General features: G+C 42.9%; 1 protein-coding gene across 7 annotated transcripts in view; it reads left to right on the top strand.

Annotated features, from left to right (window-relative positions):
• Positions 1–15,845, top strand: part of FOXP1 (forkhead box P1) — a 307,907-nt gene extending 292,062 nt beyond the window's left edge. For 6 of the 7 annotated variants that reach the window (XM_009996885.1, XM_009996886.1, XM_009996887.1 and 3 more), the window contains 4 exons: positions 3,190–3,311; positions 5,422–5,491; positions 8,672–8,838; positions 14,756–15,845. In XM_009996885.1, the coding sequence (XP_009995187.1) occupies positions 3,190–3,311; positions 5,422–5,491; positions 8,672–8,838; positions 14,756–14,900 (504 nt within the window). In that variant the 3' untranslated portion in view covers positions 14,901–15,845. Of the gene's footprint in view, positions 1–3,189; positions 3,312–3,689; positions 3,860–5,421; positions 5,492–8,671; positions 8,839–14,755 lie in introns of all 7 variants that reach the window. The other variant, XM_009996884.1, reaches the window with a different exon arrangement.
• The last annotated feature ends 813 nt before the right edge of the window (positions 15,846–16,658 follow it).

Consider the following 16,658-nt stretch of genomic DNA (forward strand, 5'->3'; position numbering starts at 1 on the left):
GGCTGAACTGCAAACCCCAGGGCTTGCAGGAGGACAAGGTGTGTCCCAGAAAGGCAGGTACCACTTGGAGACCCCTCCTGGACGGCTTGACCTTTTGCAGCTGTTCAGGTCCTGCTTCACCTACCTGGGAAGAGATGCTTCACCCCAGGTTCCACCAGGCACTAGCAAAATTGGCAACCACTTGAAGTAATGGAGTTTTTTGTGCTGAAGACTGCTCAGATTTATGCCAGCCTTCAGGAACAGCAGGGATGAAAATGCAGCTCTGAATTGGTGCGATGGGAAGCTCATGGGGCACAGAACAAGCGCAAGGGACTTTTTGCAGAATCAAAATTATTTTAATATATGCATGCTGATTTGTGCTCATTGTCAGTTGATGATTAGGGTGTGTTTGGGTCAGTGTTGCCCAAGTTTAGGGTCAGGGTTTGGTGTAGGCAAGCTTCCCTTCCTTCCTCTTACAAAAATACAGAAGAGTGCAGGAATAAAGACCTTTAAGAAATGAACCTCTCCCAAAATGCAGTACAGCAGAGCCTGAGCAGTTATTAAAATAACAAACCCCTTCATTTACTACATTCAAACATGTTCAGGGTAATTTTTCTGCAAAAGTGGCTTGCATACAAATATTTTTAACAAGGTAAATATATAATCTTACAATAATAGCTCCTAATTTTTCTGTTAAGCTGATTGCTGGGTGAGCACTATGAACTGGTTCTGACAGGTCAGAGGCAATGTCTGTTTGCTTTTATTTTTTGGAGTAATTTGCTGGCACTGAGTTGCAGCCATGAGGCACAGAGGCTGCAGGTGTGGCTGCAAAACGATGGGGTATGGTTCAAATAAAACTGTTAGATAGCAAGTATCCAGAGGCAGGGGAAACAAAATAATTTTTTTCTGCCATGAATTCCTTAAATAAGTGATCACATGGAGAGCAGAAAGCAAGGGCAACACTTCATGGACATCTCGCAAATATTCAACTTGTCTGTCTCAACGTACTCAGCAAGAGCCTGATCCAACAGCCTTAACCATCAGTTACACATTGACTTCAATAGAACAAGAAGAGGCTGTAAAGTATTTCTCCAGCATTACATTTATTTAAAGAAGAACACAAATACATCTGCTCAACCACATATTTAGAGACTGCTTACCAACTCAGAGGACTCACTTCGCTGAACTTTGCTGTGTGCATTTGATCAACTGCTGTAAGAACTAGAAGATCAGCTTTCACTGGGGAAAAATAGCATTATTATTCTTGCATTTTGCTCCAGACTTGACAGTGTTCCCATTTTCACAGGAAACTGACTGAGTTACCCAGATGTGGGCCAGCAGGCCTGTGTCGGGTTGCACTAGTGCGGCACCCACCAACAGTTGCTGAGCTGGCTGATTTCAGCCTATAAGGTGTGGGAGTTCACATGTTTTTCCTCCACCTTAAAATCCAGGATTTTGCCAAAAATTTCAAATGTAGTGAAATCTGGGGAGAGGTTGGAGGGGAAAAAAAAAAAAAAATACTAAAACATAAGAGCAAGAGAAAGTAAGGGTAGAAGGAAGCGGCCCTGATGGACAGGCTGGCTTTCTGCTGGATTTCTGCCTTGCTGAGAGCAGAAGCATATTCAAGCTTTATTCTTCCACCAGTACACAAGCAAGATGAGTGTGGAAAAGATGAAGTACCCGGGCCCTGCCATGGAGGTGGGATTGGGCACCTAGAGCCTAAGGAAACGTGTTTGCACTCAAGCATCTGCTGAGCAAAGGCAGCTTGAGCCCTGACTCTTCCCCTGACTCTTCCCCTGTACCGACGACGAAAACGTGAGGACTGTGCCAGTGATTGCAGAGAAATGGAAGAGTAGCAAAAGACTCTTAGCCTTCCCCTCCCCAGGCACACACCACTGCCTCTTAATTTACATGACAAATGCACTGTGCATACCCTTTGTTTGCACAGTGATTTAGACATTCATGATTAGAGCTCCCTTTCACCATCCAGACCCGATGTTCATTAAAAAAAAAAAAGACGACGAAAGGAAAAAAAATCCTAGTCTCTTGGTTGCCTAGACCCAGGCCATGTGTTTGGCTGGCATCGTGCCTGCTCACGACTCAACCAGATTGACTAAATCAATGGTGCCAGTGATGATGGATGGAGTTTGTTCGCCTGCATATTTTCAGCAAATGGCTTCTTCTGTTTTCCCTGTTTACCAAGCCCCTCTCAGTGGCACTGGGGACAAGCTCCATGTATAAATCCAAGAGGCTTTGTAGTAGGGCATTTGCTCAGAAAACTCCTAGAACAAGGAAGGAGCATGGCACTCCATTTGAGGAATAACAAGGCTGCATTTCAGAGGGAGCACGGACACAATTGCCAACAGCTTGCTGTGCCATGGTGAAGTGTCTCATTTTGTCCTGCTTCAGCAGAGGTCCCAGCACATTGGAGGGGTTGGCCAGGCTTATCCTTCCCCATTGCCAAGCTGCAGAGAGGACATCTGAGCGTGGGATGCCACGAGCGTGGGTCCCACTGGGTGATGAGCTGTGGGGATATTATCACTTTGTTTCGGAGAGCCCTCCTCATGTTTTCACTTGGCAGAGGCTCAGATCAGTCAGTACAGTAGTCTGCCAGAAATAGGAGCCAACTTCCATATAAGAGCAAGCCGTGGAGGCAGGAGTCGGTGCCTTGCCGAGCCCCCGAGCCCCCCGGTCCGTGCCGTGGGTGTGGAGGGAGGCTCAGCACCTGATTCACATTAGTCCAGCTGTGGGAAACCACGGCAACACCAGCTTCGGTGCCTCTCTGCTAAATTGAGCTGTCTGTACTTACATGAAATCCTTTCTGTTCTTTCTAACTGCTTTCTTTTCCAGGAGAGAAGTTGCTCTTTGCAGAGTGTATATATTTGTTTGGAAAATGTTTAAGCACTGTTCCTCTTGTGTTCTGTATGAAATGTGCTGTATTATACAATGTGCATGCTTAAAATGATGGTTGTTCTCATTCACACTGGGGATAATTGATTTTCTAATCTTGGGTTTCAGCTTTTATATTTATTTTGTCTTTGCAAAAATAAGATGTAAAGAGCTGGGGAAAGCAAGCGGGTGCGGGGAGGGGAAGGGGCTTAACATTGCAAAATGAGGACTGTCAAGCTGACTGTGCTGCTGTTCTTGGACATTGATGAGCATTTTCTCATAGAAAGTTTTTGAATGTTTTCTCTTTTATACTTGCTGCAGAATGCAGTGCGTCATAATCTTAGTCTTCACAAGTGTTTTGTGCGAGTAGAAAACGTTAAAGGGGCAGTATGGACAGTGGATGAACTAGAGTTCCAAAAACGAAGGCCACAAAAGATCAGTGGGTATGTCCACCATGTTTGAACTTCTTAGCCTAGCTTGGATCATGCTTACAGTTTAACATAGAGGCTTTTGGCTGCTAGCTGGTGTTAGACCAACCACAGGTGGTTTCGCATTGTTTCAGTTAAGGGAAACCAAGACAAACATCTCATCACTACTGTTTGTATGCCCACCAGTACCCTGACCCTGCTTGCTTGGTGTTTGTTGCATCACATGCTAGTAGCTTTTAGGTGGCAATGCATATTAACCCTCACAAACCATTTGCTTATGCTTATTGCATTTTATTTTCTTTTTCCTTTTCCCTGTATTTGATGTCTGTTCTGTCCCCAATCCCGTGTCCCTTTGTTTCCACTTCATCTCCTTTGCTGCTGCTCTTGTCCCAGGGTGCCATTCGCACCAACCTCTCACTGCATAAGTGCTTTATCAGAGTAGAGGATGAGTTTGGGTCCTTTTGGACTGTTGATGATGAAGAGTTTAAACGTGGCCGTCATATTCAACGAGGCCGTCCTCGAAAATACTGCCCTGATGAAAACTTTGGCGAGCTTGTTGCACAGTAAGAGCTTTTACTTGCTTTAATTTTTTTTTTCTGCTGTTGCTTTGCTTTGCATGATTTACCCATCTCATGTAGACTTGCATTTCACAAAATAGTGACATCACCTTTGCTGCTAAAGAAGCTAAATTTTTGGTTGTTATGTGTATTTTGTGTGTCCTACTCTGATAATCCAAATGCCTGTAGTAGCAATTCTACTTCAAAATGTTTCTTATGGCATCAGTTCCTAGTGCAATATAGACTAAAACAATTATCCACACTAGTGCAGATATGCTGCTGTAGACCTGTCAGGAAGACAGATATATGCCAGGAAGGGCTTCAGATAAGTTTTAATTCTGATATTTTCCTTTGCTTTCAGTTGTATGCCTTGTTTTGCAACTCTGAATCAGACCTAGTGTAAGATGCTTATAGGACAGAAACACTGAATTAAAAAGTTTGGAAGTGCAGTGAGACCAGCTGTAAATAATATAATCAACAGGCCACCCTGTGTCTACAACAACCATGCGCAAATATTCCTGGGTTTCTCAAAGCAATTTTCTTTGACCTTTTCTCGAAGACCATCTCTCAAGGACAAATGATCCTTGCTGGTCACTGGAGAGGGGCTCAATTAAGACTCTTCGTACCATTAGTTATTCCCACATGAAAAAAAAAAGCACCAAAAAACAAACCAACACTAAAAATGCCCAGTTAGTGATAAAACTTGGGAGATTTTTTGTGTTGGCACTCTTTATCTGGTTTGTATTCTTACTCTTTCTTTTCCACCACTGGTGGAACCACTGGTATTTAAATGCCCACTAAAGAGAGAATTAATATGCTTGGCATTCATTTTCCTCAAATCTGGCTCCTTACAGAAACTTAAGATGACTAAAGTTAGAGTCTGAAATAGCACACTAGAATATTTTAAATTGAAATAGCCTCTAGGGCAGCGTGTGGTTTTGCATGGTCCGTACCACTGTGCTGTGGTGCTGCAACCCCTGCCATGCTGCCTCCGTACCCACAGCCCCAAACTGTTTGGGGCAGCAGCTTGGGCAGTCTCTCCCCAGGACCACTCACTGTTTGCCTGGAAGGAAATAAAGTGGCTCAGATTCTTTCTCATTGTGGTCCCCTGCTCCATGGCAAGGGACGCTGCCGCCAGCGACTTTGAGGATAAATTGGATGACTTAGTATTTAAAATGTCCCGCCATGCTTTTGATCATAGCTTCCTCAGGATGGACCTTTACATGGTAACTGGCTCCCAGACATGACGAATATTGGAGAATTTCTCCTGAACACAGCTCAAGTGAGCAGAGATGCCAAGATGTGCTACTAACGCAGGGTAGTAGAACACATGGCAAGGTAACGTCGAGAGATAATGATGTTCCTTATTTAGTAAAAGCAAATATGATAAGCATAGCCTAAAACTCAGATATTTTCTCTAAATTAAAAATAAAATTAAAAAAGAAATGAAAGAGAACTTGTGTAGAAAAGCAGTCTCAGCTCTAGTTTTCTGGTGTGGGAGGAAGCTTGAAGTGCCCGCACAGAAGTTGGTTGCATTTAACTCTCCTTTTTATGTTTTTCTTATGCAGTAACCCTTCTCTTATTAAAAACATACAGACCAGCCACACCTACTGCACACCTCTCAATGCTGCTTTACAGGTAAGATTAATGACTGTAGCAAATATGCAACAGAGGCGTGTGTCTTCCCCACTCATTTCAAAATATATTAGCCTTGCTCTAATTAGATATTAAATTTTAATTCCGTTAAACTTTTTTCTTAAGTGCATAAAGCATCATAGTCCCTGGAGGCAAACACATATCAGGCTGCTTCAGCATTAGCTAGATGCTTAGCATTTTGAATATTGTGGCAAAAAAATTAAAAGTTCACTTATTAATATTTATCAGCAGTATCATAATTTCCATCCTCTTATTTCAGAATTTCACTTGAGGCAAAAATACCACAAGTGTAATTACTCTAGCACAGCTATTAATGTGCTGAATGATAGGATACTGTGGCACGTGACCTTCTATTGTTCATGGGTTTAAAGAGAAAGCAGATCATTTTTCCCCCTTTTCTTTTAAGGGCTATTTTTGCATATCTTCCTATTGTTAAAAAATAAATGTTGCAATTTCTACAGAAAAAAAAAATAATCATTTTTATTGGTTTAAACTCTACTGTAACTGTAAGGCAGAAAATACTGTTTTTTCATGCTGAAGAAATACTCAAAGTGTCAGTGCACAATTGATAACTTGCAGCCTAAAAAGTGGGTGGGTCTCCAAGCTTGTTTTCATCTGCTGTGTATCAGGTTGGCTTTTCTTTTCTTTGAAGACCACAGGTAAAGTCAGTATTCCCTATATGAACTGAAGGTACAAGTGTATTTATCATGCCCTGAGTTTGCAGGGTGTGTGTGTGCTTGTGTGGGAGTTCAAGCCTGTTCCGTGTAATGTGAATTAATCGGAGAGGCAATGCTGGGCACAGTTGCACACTGGATATTTGTTGAGAGTCTTTTCTGGAGAACTTCACTGCTGGGTGTTTGCTTGGACAACTGTGTCCTGTGGAAGGTTTAGCAGACTTATCTTTTCAGAATCAAGAAATGGATAACTAGGAGAAAAGTGATGTTCTACATTTCTTCAAATATTTTAAGTTTATGCAGCAACTTCTGAAAAGCAAATGAAAGCATGTTTAAATGAAGCAACTGTAAATACCATTCATTAGTAACTTATTTTCCCTTGAGTCTTGTGAAGCGTGATTTTTAAAGACTGCTTTGTCTCTTGACTAGTATTAAGATTACAAGTACATTTTACATTCATGAGGCTGAAAGGCAAAAATGAAATTATCCTGCATTTCTTCACATTGTTAACTATGTGACTAATTTAAATTAATATGCTTATCAGACGGAACTGTTCGTGTTTTATTTCTGAAGCACGTGTCGTCGTCATCTCCATCATTCTTGTCTTTTATGATAACTTCCAAACTGTTTCCGTTTCCCACTTTTCCGGGAAGTGGCATGTACTCATGCCCCCCCCCCCCATAGCATCATGTGAATTGAGTTGATAGAGAGAAGATCCTGGGCTGAATTTGCTGCTCTTGTGGCTCCTCTAATAAGTGAGGGTGAACAATATTCATTGCACTGAGGCAAGTCCTCATTTAGGCTGAAGGTTTCTCACTCCTCTCCCCCTTGGGTTTTGGAGGGAGGATCCCAGCAGGTGCTGTACAGGGCTTTGGGAAAACCCATGTGGGTGCCCAGTGCTTTGTGAGCAGGTCAAACCTCTCTTATTTTTATAGCAGATACTCCTCGTGTCCCACCTCTCCCTCAGTAAATTGCTTTGCTGCAATTGCAAGTTATCACTATGGGTGAAGAACTGGAGTCATTATTTTTCCAAGTGCAGGAAATGTGACCCATTCTTTGCATCCCCTAATCACAATGAGTTTGCCGGTTGTTGAATCAAGAAGATAAAAATAATCCTCCCTGTTAGAACAGCTTTTGTAATCATGTGTGACACATAGGGCTGCACACGGAGAGGTCAGTGTAAGGAAGAATAAAAGGGGCTGTGCTGCTGAAGATGCTGTGCTCAGGGCTGGTCGTGCTCCCCCTTCCCACCCCCTCTCCCCCCAACCCAGTCTCTGGCTGTGCTTGCCTGGGAACAGCTCTGTTGGCAACAAGCGAGGAGTTTTGTCCCACAAATTAGGAGCAAGCAGGAGCATTTGGTGGGGAGTACATTTGCATGAATTCCCCTCCCACGGGCAGGGTTTGCATCATGCAGACCCAGAGCCTGATGGATTTTTTGGCTCCACTGCCACAGCCAGCTGACCTCCCCCTGGAGCAGGTCGAGCGCTGCTGAGCCAGCGTCTGGGGCTCTCTGGCAGTGACATGGCTCAGGGAGCTGCAGATGATGTCAGCTGCATCCGGCTGGGATAGGTGACATGGTTAAATGTCTCCCAAGTCCCCAGCACTACGGCCTTGGAAAGCCGTGTGTCCCATCCCTGCCAAAGGCTGAGCTCCACCGGGGCTTGGGGCTCCTGCGCTCACACCGCCGCGCCGGGCACGGCTGTGCCGTCAGCGTGAGCTCATGCTGACACACAGTAAATATTAGCAGGCAGAACGGTGGGGATCAGAAGGAAAATATTTAACAGTTCATTCTCTTCCTACAAAGATTTCCATTTAGAAAGTTAACTCCAGTGTGCCTCTGCTTGGTGTTTCTTTAGAAGAAGGAAGAACTGAAATAAAGTGGTCAGATCTGTGGTAGCTGAGGTAGGAGCTGGGCTGCTAAGGCTTAAAACATTTCACATGGAGTGGCTCAGCACTCAGGTAGATCAGTGCAACTTGGACAGATGCAGTTAGTGCTGACCCCGCTTCACACTGGTGTCTTGAGAAGAACCAAACTCAGCCAGGCTTCCCTCCCACTGGGTGCCCTGTTGTGCTGGAAGGACTTAACCTACTAGCTGATCAAGTTCTAATTCTATTTTCCCCATTTCATTAAAAACAAAACCCAAACCTAGACCTAAGCCACAGAAAAACCCAAAGCCCCAGACATAATTTTGCATAATGAAAATAGGAAAAGACATTTTTTTTCCAGGGGCTGTAATTCCAAATAGGGAATGGAAAGCTGCATCGTCTCACAAGCCAATACAGCTAGGAATGCTTAAACTCAGATGTAAATGATGTTAAATTTCCCTTGGTGGAATCAGGGTAATACCTATCAGAAAGCACAGTATTTTAAAGAAAAAACAGTAATTGCAAATGATGTAAATGTGGAGAATGTTTTGAAACAAGTGCGTGTGTTGTGCAATGTATAAAAAGTTAGTCACAGCTCTTCCTATGTTTGTGTCCCTGGCAGGCTTCAATGGCTGAGAACAGTATACCTCTATACACTACTGCTTCCATGGGAAATCCCACTTTGGGCAATTTAGCCAATGCGATGAGGGAAGAGCTCAATGGTGCAATGGAGCATACGAACAGTAACGGGAGTGACAGCAGTCCAGGACGTTCCCCTATGCAAGCTATGTAAGTATGGCAGAGGCACGTGTGTGGCTCTGGGTGTTGTCTTACCACTGCTGAAGTGTGGCTCTGGAGGCCCTGGCCGGTTCCTGAGGTTCATGGATAGAGCAGCAAGAGCAGACAACTCAGTCTGGGTTAGGTTTATTAGAATATATAAGGGTGGTGTACCAACTTTCACATAAAACCATTCAGCTCAACCCAGTCTGACAAACATGAAGAGCTGTAAAATTGTGGACTTGTTTGCAATTCTTTTCTTTAAACCTTGCAAAACGTCATAGGCAGCTGCTGTCTTGAAGAAGTTATTTCTCTCCCCTTCAGCCCACACAACAAGCACACTGATGGGGCTGAGCTGGGAAATGGGCTTCTTTGGTTGGTCTGGAAAACACACTCGATGCACAACAGTCTTGCTAAGCATGAACCACGGCACATGTGAAAGTCTGCGTGATTTATTAGATTGCTCTTAAAATATCAAAAGGAAAATTAATAGGAGCATTATTAGCAGCAGAGGCAAAATAATGAGTGCATCTATAACTGCATGAAGTAATGGGGATCGTCGGCCCTGCTCAACAGGAGCAGCACCGGGCAGCGAGCTGGGGCAGGAAAGGGAAAGGCAGGAAGGGTGTGATGCCCCGATGGGTGTGTTCAGTATTTATGGGGTGTTGGGAGTGAGTTTGCAAAGCTATAAATTCCTCCCTCCCCTCAGATGAGGCATCAGTAATAGGCTGGTGAGGAAGGCAGAGTTTTTAAGACTTGGAGTCCTCTAAGAGCTCTGTGGAGTGGTTGGCTACCTGTGCGAGTGGCCACGCTGCCTTGCCCTTCCTGCCTTGTTCCTGCTTTGCTCCTTCCTGCCTCACTCCTGCTTTGTTCCTTCCTGACTCACTCCTGCCTTGCTCCTTCCTGCCTCTCTCTTGCCTCTTCTTACAACAGGCTGTAAAATTACTGCCTGACTTGCCACAGCTCATGTTACGCATTAAAAAGGGAACTAATTTGTAGTCTTTTACTTCAAAGTAATTTGAATAAGGGATTTACAAAAGTAAGTCTAAATCAAAAAGTAGAAAAACATTAACCTAATACCATGATAGTAATTAGTTGTGAAACTAATTAGCATTTAATGGCAAAAAAGTTTCCCACCTGCATAATGTGTTGTCAGAGGGGAGGGGGCATGAAGGAATCTGAGGCTCTGGGTACTTTGATATTGCAGCATTTTAAATCAGTGCACAAAGTGCTTTGAAAAAAAAATGTTTAAAGATGGCAACATTCATTTTTAATTAATAATTAATTTAAACATTGTCTTTTACCATTTACTTCAAAACATTCAAATAATGTGTTTAGCTTTTCCAGTGATTGTTTGTGCAGTATTAATTATCTCTTCCAAAGTAGCGTAGCATGACACACTTTCCGTCTCTCACAGACAGATTCATCTTGAGGCAGTTTTAGTCACAAGTTGTTATCCTCTGCCTGTGACCACGTAGGGCCAGCGTGAAGGAGGAGTGGAAGGATGTGGCATTTCTCCAGAAACAGGTCTTCTCCCAAGGGTTTCTCCTGGCCAGACAGACAGGGATGAACGTTTCTGATGTTGCGTTAATCCAAGTAATTATTTTTTTGCAAGTTCAAGGCTAGTGTAGTTCATGCACTTCTCATTTCACCTAAGGTTTCATTATCTTTGAAGAGTCTGCGAGGAGGGAAAAATAACCGAGTTGAAACAGGCTAGGACATCTTCCAGAACTGTGCATAGCCGTGGCCTTTGTTGCACTTAATAATCATCTCTTAGCACATTGATACCAAGGTGAGGGGCACAGAACAAATACTGGAGAGAAAGGAGGACGGGGAGGGGGGATGCCTCATTTTCATTATTCACCAGAAAATCCAATTTTCTGTTGTAATATGGAAATGATTGTTTCCTGAGTGTTTTCATTTTCTCAGAATTGATAATATGTGTTCTCTGCTGAACATTTCTTTTTGCTTAAGTAAAATGTGGCCGGATGATGTTCGAATACCAGCCTCTGAGCTTCCCCATTAAAAAGGTGTTTCTAAGTAGTTTGAAGGGATCTAGAGCCAGACCACCATTCACACATTGCAAGATTTACCCTGTTTACTAAATAAAATCATGAGTCAACAGCAGATTTCCAGATGCTGTGCAACCACTTACTTCCCATAAGCCTGCTTTGTTAATGACATGTTGAATTATTTTTTTTTCCTCAGAACAGATTCACTTGTCATAATGCAAATTATTTTTTAAACAATTTCAGTATATTAGACTAAGCCAAGCTTTAAACTTTATTGTAAGGTTTAAAGGACCTTGTTAACATGACAGCTAAGAAGTCTTAACACTTTAGCTGAAGTCTTATTACTGCTCATTCGTTTCCTTTTTATGACACATTGAACCACGGCTAGGGTGGGTTTTTTTTTCCTTCTCTCACCCTCCTTTTGAAACACTAGAAAGTAGTCGCATAATTACAGCTTGGGGACATAACACTTTCATCCTGATATGCTCCAAAGGTAGCCACAAAGCAAACTACTCCATGCTGTGTGCACCACCAGAACTCAGGGGCTTTAAACAACAGTCAGCTTTATTAAAAACTCCTCTGTTCCCAGAGTGGACAAACAAAAGAATTACTCAGATGTGAAAAGAAGGGGAATCTGTGTTCAGCAAGGTTATTTATTGTTAACCCCTTCTGGAGTCTTAGGCATCTTCTTAAAAGGAATGTGCTGAAATTCGCCTACTACAAAGAAGAAATGGGAAACCCTTTCTCTTTTTTTCTCCCTCTGCCCTCCCCGTTGCCCCCTCCCACTTTTTTTTTTTTTTTTTTCCTTTTTGCCTAGTCTAGCATTTACCTTTTCCATACTTGAAGAGATAAATTCTTTAGTATCTGAAGGAAGTTTTCTTGCCCCAATTGGGGGTTTTTGCGAGGTGCTAGAGATCAGACTTACTTGGGAGAGATGAAGGTCTCCCTTTGCCTCTGAGCCAATTTAAGCATATTTATCTGAAATATTTGAGCAAAATCACGAATTCAGTAAGGTTTCCTCCTCACATGCCACTTTGTGGTTAAAACTGACAGAGGGAGTAATTTTGTTTTGCTGTTTTCCATGCAGATCTCTCCCCAGGGGTTGTATTACCCAGATAACCCTCCTAATTTGAGGGATGGAGTTTTTGCCAAGCTCGCTGTCTGATGTTTGTCCAACACGTGAGCTGCTGGAGGAGGCTGCTGTGGCTGTGCCTCCCCGTGGCTTTGTGGCCCTCTCTGGCTTTGTCTCGCTCGAGGTCGAGCAGCTCTTTTCATAACTCGGTGCTTGTTTTGCTTTTCAATCCTGGAGTTTTGGTTTTTTTGACTTCTGGGAACCACACCAAACCTCAAAGAGAAACGGAGTTAAAACCACCTGGTTTCACCTGCTTTCATAACAAAACCAGAAGGGGAGCAGAGTTTGCTTTGGAAAGATTTGGGGACCTTTGAAGGAGCTTTCACAGCATTTCTGGTGGTTGTGAGCTCAGCGGGTCTCTGTCTTATCTGCTGGCACCCGTTCCCTTCTGGGCTGAGCCCAAGGCACTGTGGGGCTGTGGTGGGACACTGAGACATGGCCCCAGAGCAGCCTTTGGAGGTAGTCCCATCCATGTGCTGAGGCCACCTACATGTGTTCTCCTCTGCCCTTTGAAAGTCTCCCATCTGTGTTTTCAAAAATACTACTTAAAAAACCACAAAAATACGCCCAGCAGCAGCAAAACCAGAAAGCCAGCAAGCAAGACTTTAAAATTAAAACACCAGTAGAAGATTTCCCTGCCATAAAGGTGGAGTAGCATGTGCTTCATGGGTCTCTATGTGTAGCTGATTTATCCCCCTTCTTCTTCTGTTTTTCATTTCATGTTTTCTCCCAAGTGAGGGGCCCCGCAGCCTATTCACAATGGAAGTAGGTCTAGTTGCAGATAATCAGCCTGGTGTCACATCCATGAGGGGCACAAGCTGCCAGGACAGTTACCACAGGCACACCTCTGAGACAGCCATCCACTCACCAGACTTCATGTGTGCTTAAGCTAATTCTTAACCTCTGATATTTGAATAGTCTCCTCTCAGTCTGTCCCTCACCCTTTTCAATAATTAGGTCAAAATTGTATGAGCAGCATTTCACTCTGTATATTTTTCTCAAAATTTACACGACGTGCAGAGGAGCCTCTTTTGCTCCCAGGGATGTGTTGATAGGACACCTATTTGGGAATTTGAAGGGAAAAGGCGTGTTTGTGTTGATACTGCATCACTTCTCCCCATCACTCCTTTGTTGGGGGGGCTGGAAGGTGCAGTTAATACTTAGCTATTGATCTAGCACTTTACAACTTGAGAAGCTGAAATATGCAGGGACTTGAAAGGCATCCACAGCTCACATTAGAAATGTGTGTAGTCAGCAAGTTAGATGCTTCCTAAACTGATCTAGGCTTAACCCAAAATAAATAAATAGGGTGTGATACAGCTTTGCACACTACACAAGTGTAGAACTGGTTCACTCTCATCGCTTGAAACAGGCAGGGTTACCTTTGGCTTGTGTGTGGATAACGAGTGCATTTTCCCTGCTCGCTGGTGATTTATTCTTGCTGTCCATCAGTGCAATGGAGTACAAACAGTATTATCCTTCCTATCCACACAAACCATAAAATTAAATGCAGCTCTTTTAAATCATTCATTTTAAAGCAAAGCTGTGCAAGGAGAGAAAAAGTTCTTACAAATGAAAGTTTGTGCTTCAAGTTATGTTTTCACGTAGCCTACATGAAAGGGTTAAATCAGCCCACACAGAATAAAAACAAGACTCTAGGAGGTGGATATCAACTCAATGAAAGACAGAGTGGGACTTGAACTCATTAACACTTTATTTTAAGGGATTGCCTACAACATCAATTATTTAGGAAGCAAACAGGGTCTCCATTGCTGTGTCGCATTATTAATAGTTGGTAATGTCAATAAAATCCTACTTTCTTATAAAGTCCCACCAACAAGACACTATTGACTCACGTGGCTGTTTTACATTTCAAAAGCTGCCGAACAAAAAAAAGAAAAAGGGTAATTTGTATTTGTATAGGATTTGTTGTAAATATGATTTACGAACAACATTTTTCAATTGTTATCATACCTGTTTTGAATGACCAAGCCCCACTCCCCTGCGGGTTATTCACATGCTCTGCCATAATGAGAAATTTGGCAAATCTCATCTCTTTAGTACATCCTTGTGCCCACCGTGAGCTGGGGATCATGTTCTGCCTTGTTTACAGCTGACAGTGTTATTATTCTCGTTAGGACTGTGCTTTCTTATCATATTGTTGTGTTGAGCGAGCCTTTTCCTCTCTGTTTGTGTTTCCTGGCAGGGCTTTTCTTCCCTTATTGACAGTTTGTAAAAATATGCATTAATTTGGAGTTTAAAGCATGTATCATGGTGTCTCTTTGCTGTGTTTGCTTGAAGTTGATTAATGATAGAACCTCACTTGGGGTCGTCCTCTGGAGAGTTGTCTCACAGGTTCTGCATGTTAACGAGAGCCGCCGCACACACAGCGAGCGATGATTAGCCCAGCCTGCGCCGGCGCGCCGGGCTGGCTCGCTGCTGCTTTCCCCTTCGGATGCTTATTCTGCTTATTTATCCAAAGATTGTATTAATCAACTTAATATGTCAGCTGAGAGCGTTTTCTCTCAATCCCAAGTTGGAAACCCTATCGAGGTGCTCCTCCCAGAGTGTTTTCCCGGGGAAGTTGAGTCCTGCTTGCCCGATGTAGCCTTTGCTTGGCTTCGGTGGCCAGTACAGAAGTTCAGGGTCTTCTCCGTGGTGACCTGGGGCTTGGCACGCTCGGTCTGAACGCCAAAACCATCTCACTTTTCTCCCCAAACCACCACGTGTCAAAACTGTTCTTTAACAAGCAACTTGCTGATTGACTGTATTTTTGTTTTTCCAGGCACCCCGTGCATGTCAAAGAAGAACCGTTAGATCCAGATGAAAATGAAGGCCCGCTATCCTTAGTGACAACAGCCAACCACAGTCCAGATTTCGATCACGACAGAGATTATGAAGATGAACCTGTAAATGAGGACATAGAATGAGTATGTCTGACATCGTTACCCTGAGAATGAAGATTGGAAGAACACGTCAAACTTAGCTGTGAAATCTCTCCATTATTGTACAGTCTGGAGGATTCTCAGTCCACTTTGACAGCTATGAAATATGTTAACTCTTAGTGCCATCAAGTATCCCATTTGGGAGTATTTTTGATTTTTCTACTTTTTGTTGAAAAAAGGAATTTGTACTCTGTGCATTGGATGGACTTGTTTGGTACTTGGGATTTTCCTCTCTTACAGTCAACATCAGTGTTGTAAATTTGCTAAACTGATTCACTCGCATTTAGCAGCCAGCTGTGGACTGCAGGTCCTGCCAATTTTGGACACTTGAGGACATCAAACTGAGCATGTACACCTGAACTGCAGATCAAGTCTTTGCCCAGATTTTAAGGATTCCAATGGACAACATATTTGCACAGTACTGCATGTTGATTATCACTGCCTTTACTCCATTTTTTTTTGTTTTGTTTTGTTTTTTGGTTGGTTTCTTTTTTTTTTTCCGCTTCCATTCGGGATGGGGAAGGCCTGTGTGTGCACGTGTGTGGATATGTGTGTGTGCGTGTGAGCGTGTATACTGGGGAGGGGTTCAAAGAAAAAATTATCCCAAACTTTTTAATGTATTGCTTTCATCCCCCCCGCCCCACTTCTCCTCTACCGTTTTAAGTTCTGACCTCAGGCCTCATCTGGGCCCAGGGCCTCTTGGAGGCTTCAACGTTTTCTGTACTTTGTGATGAATGTTAATAGGTGTTTTTATTATACGAAGCTGAATGTCATTGACTTGTTTGTAGTTTTTTTCTGTCATTCATTCCAGTTTCCTTCAGATGCCACCATGTTTTCTTTAGCTATGGAAAACATTCCATTTTGGTGTCTCCTTTTTTTTGTTGTTGTTTTTTTGAAAAGGTCCCAAATGCTGCACTATACATGTGGAAGGGTTGTCCAACGGAGAGAGAGGAACGAAGTACTGCAAGAATGAGAATGAATGACAGATGAACATAGAAACACTGTAGGAAGCAACACAAATTCATTCCACAAAGCAGTATTTTTAATATATTTTTTCTGTTGTTGTTTGGGTTTTTCATTTTGGGGTTTTTTTGTTGTTTTGTTTGTTTGTTTTTGGCAGCAACGGTGAATATTAGTAAATGCCACAAAATTGAACAGCACAAAGAAACATATGCAGCACCAATAGAGTTCACTTTTGTTAGAGGATGAATAGTACAGTGGCAGGTTCTCGGTTGTTTAACACGAGTTCTAATGGGTCAACAAATCTTTCTGGAATATCTCAGATTACCGAGATGGGCACCTATACATTTATTATTTCTATTTTGTTTTAATTTTTTAATTATTATTTTTGCATTTGCAAATAGTGGTTGGAAAGATGACTTCATTCAATTGTTACTGTACGTGGTAATGTTTCCTGGTTAAACATCAGTTCAGGATTGCTCGGTGGCATTAATCTGGTTGAATACAAATTGGATTTCAGATTGAATTTGTTGTGGGAGTGAATAAGGACAGAGCCCCACTAGTGCTAAAGTGTTAGTTGTCAGCTGTGCACATGCAGTACTGCAGTTAAGATCGTGACGCAATATTACACCAGCCAGTATGGAAACCTCGCCGGAGGAGACAGGAGATCTAGGAGAGAATTTGCCCCAGGGCTTGTTAGGCAAAACTGGCAAGGCTCTTCAAAGCAAACATGACATACAAAATTTGTTGCCATAGGTCAGTAAACTTCGGTCACCAAACACC

Source organism: Chaetura pelagica, unplaced genomic scaffold (genome assembly GCF_000747805.2).
Source record: "Chaetura pelagica isolate M959 unplaced genomic scaffold, ChaPel_1.0 scaffold24, whole genome shotgun sequence".
Classification (NCBI taxonomy): domain Eukaryota; kingdom Metazoa; phylum Chordata; class Aves; order Apodiformes; family Apodidae; genus Chaetura; species Chaetura pelagica.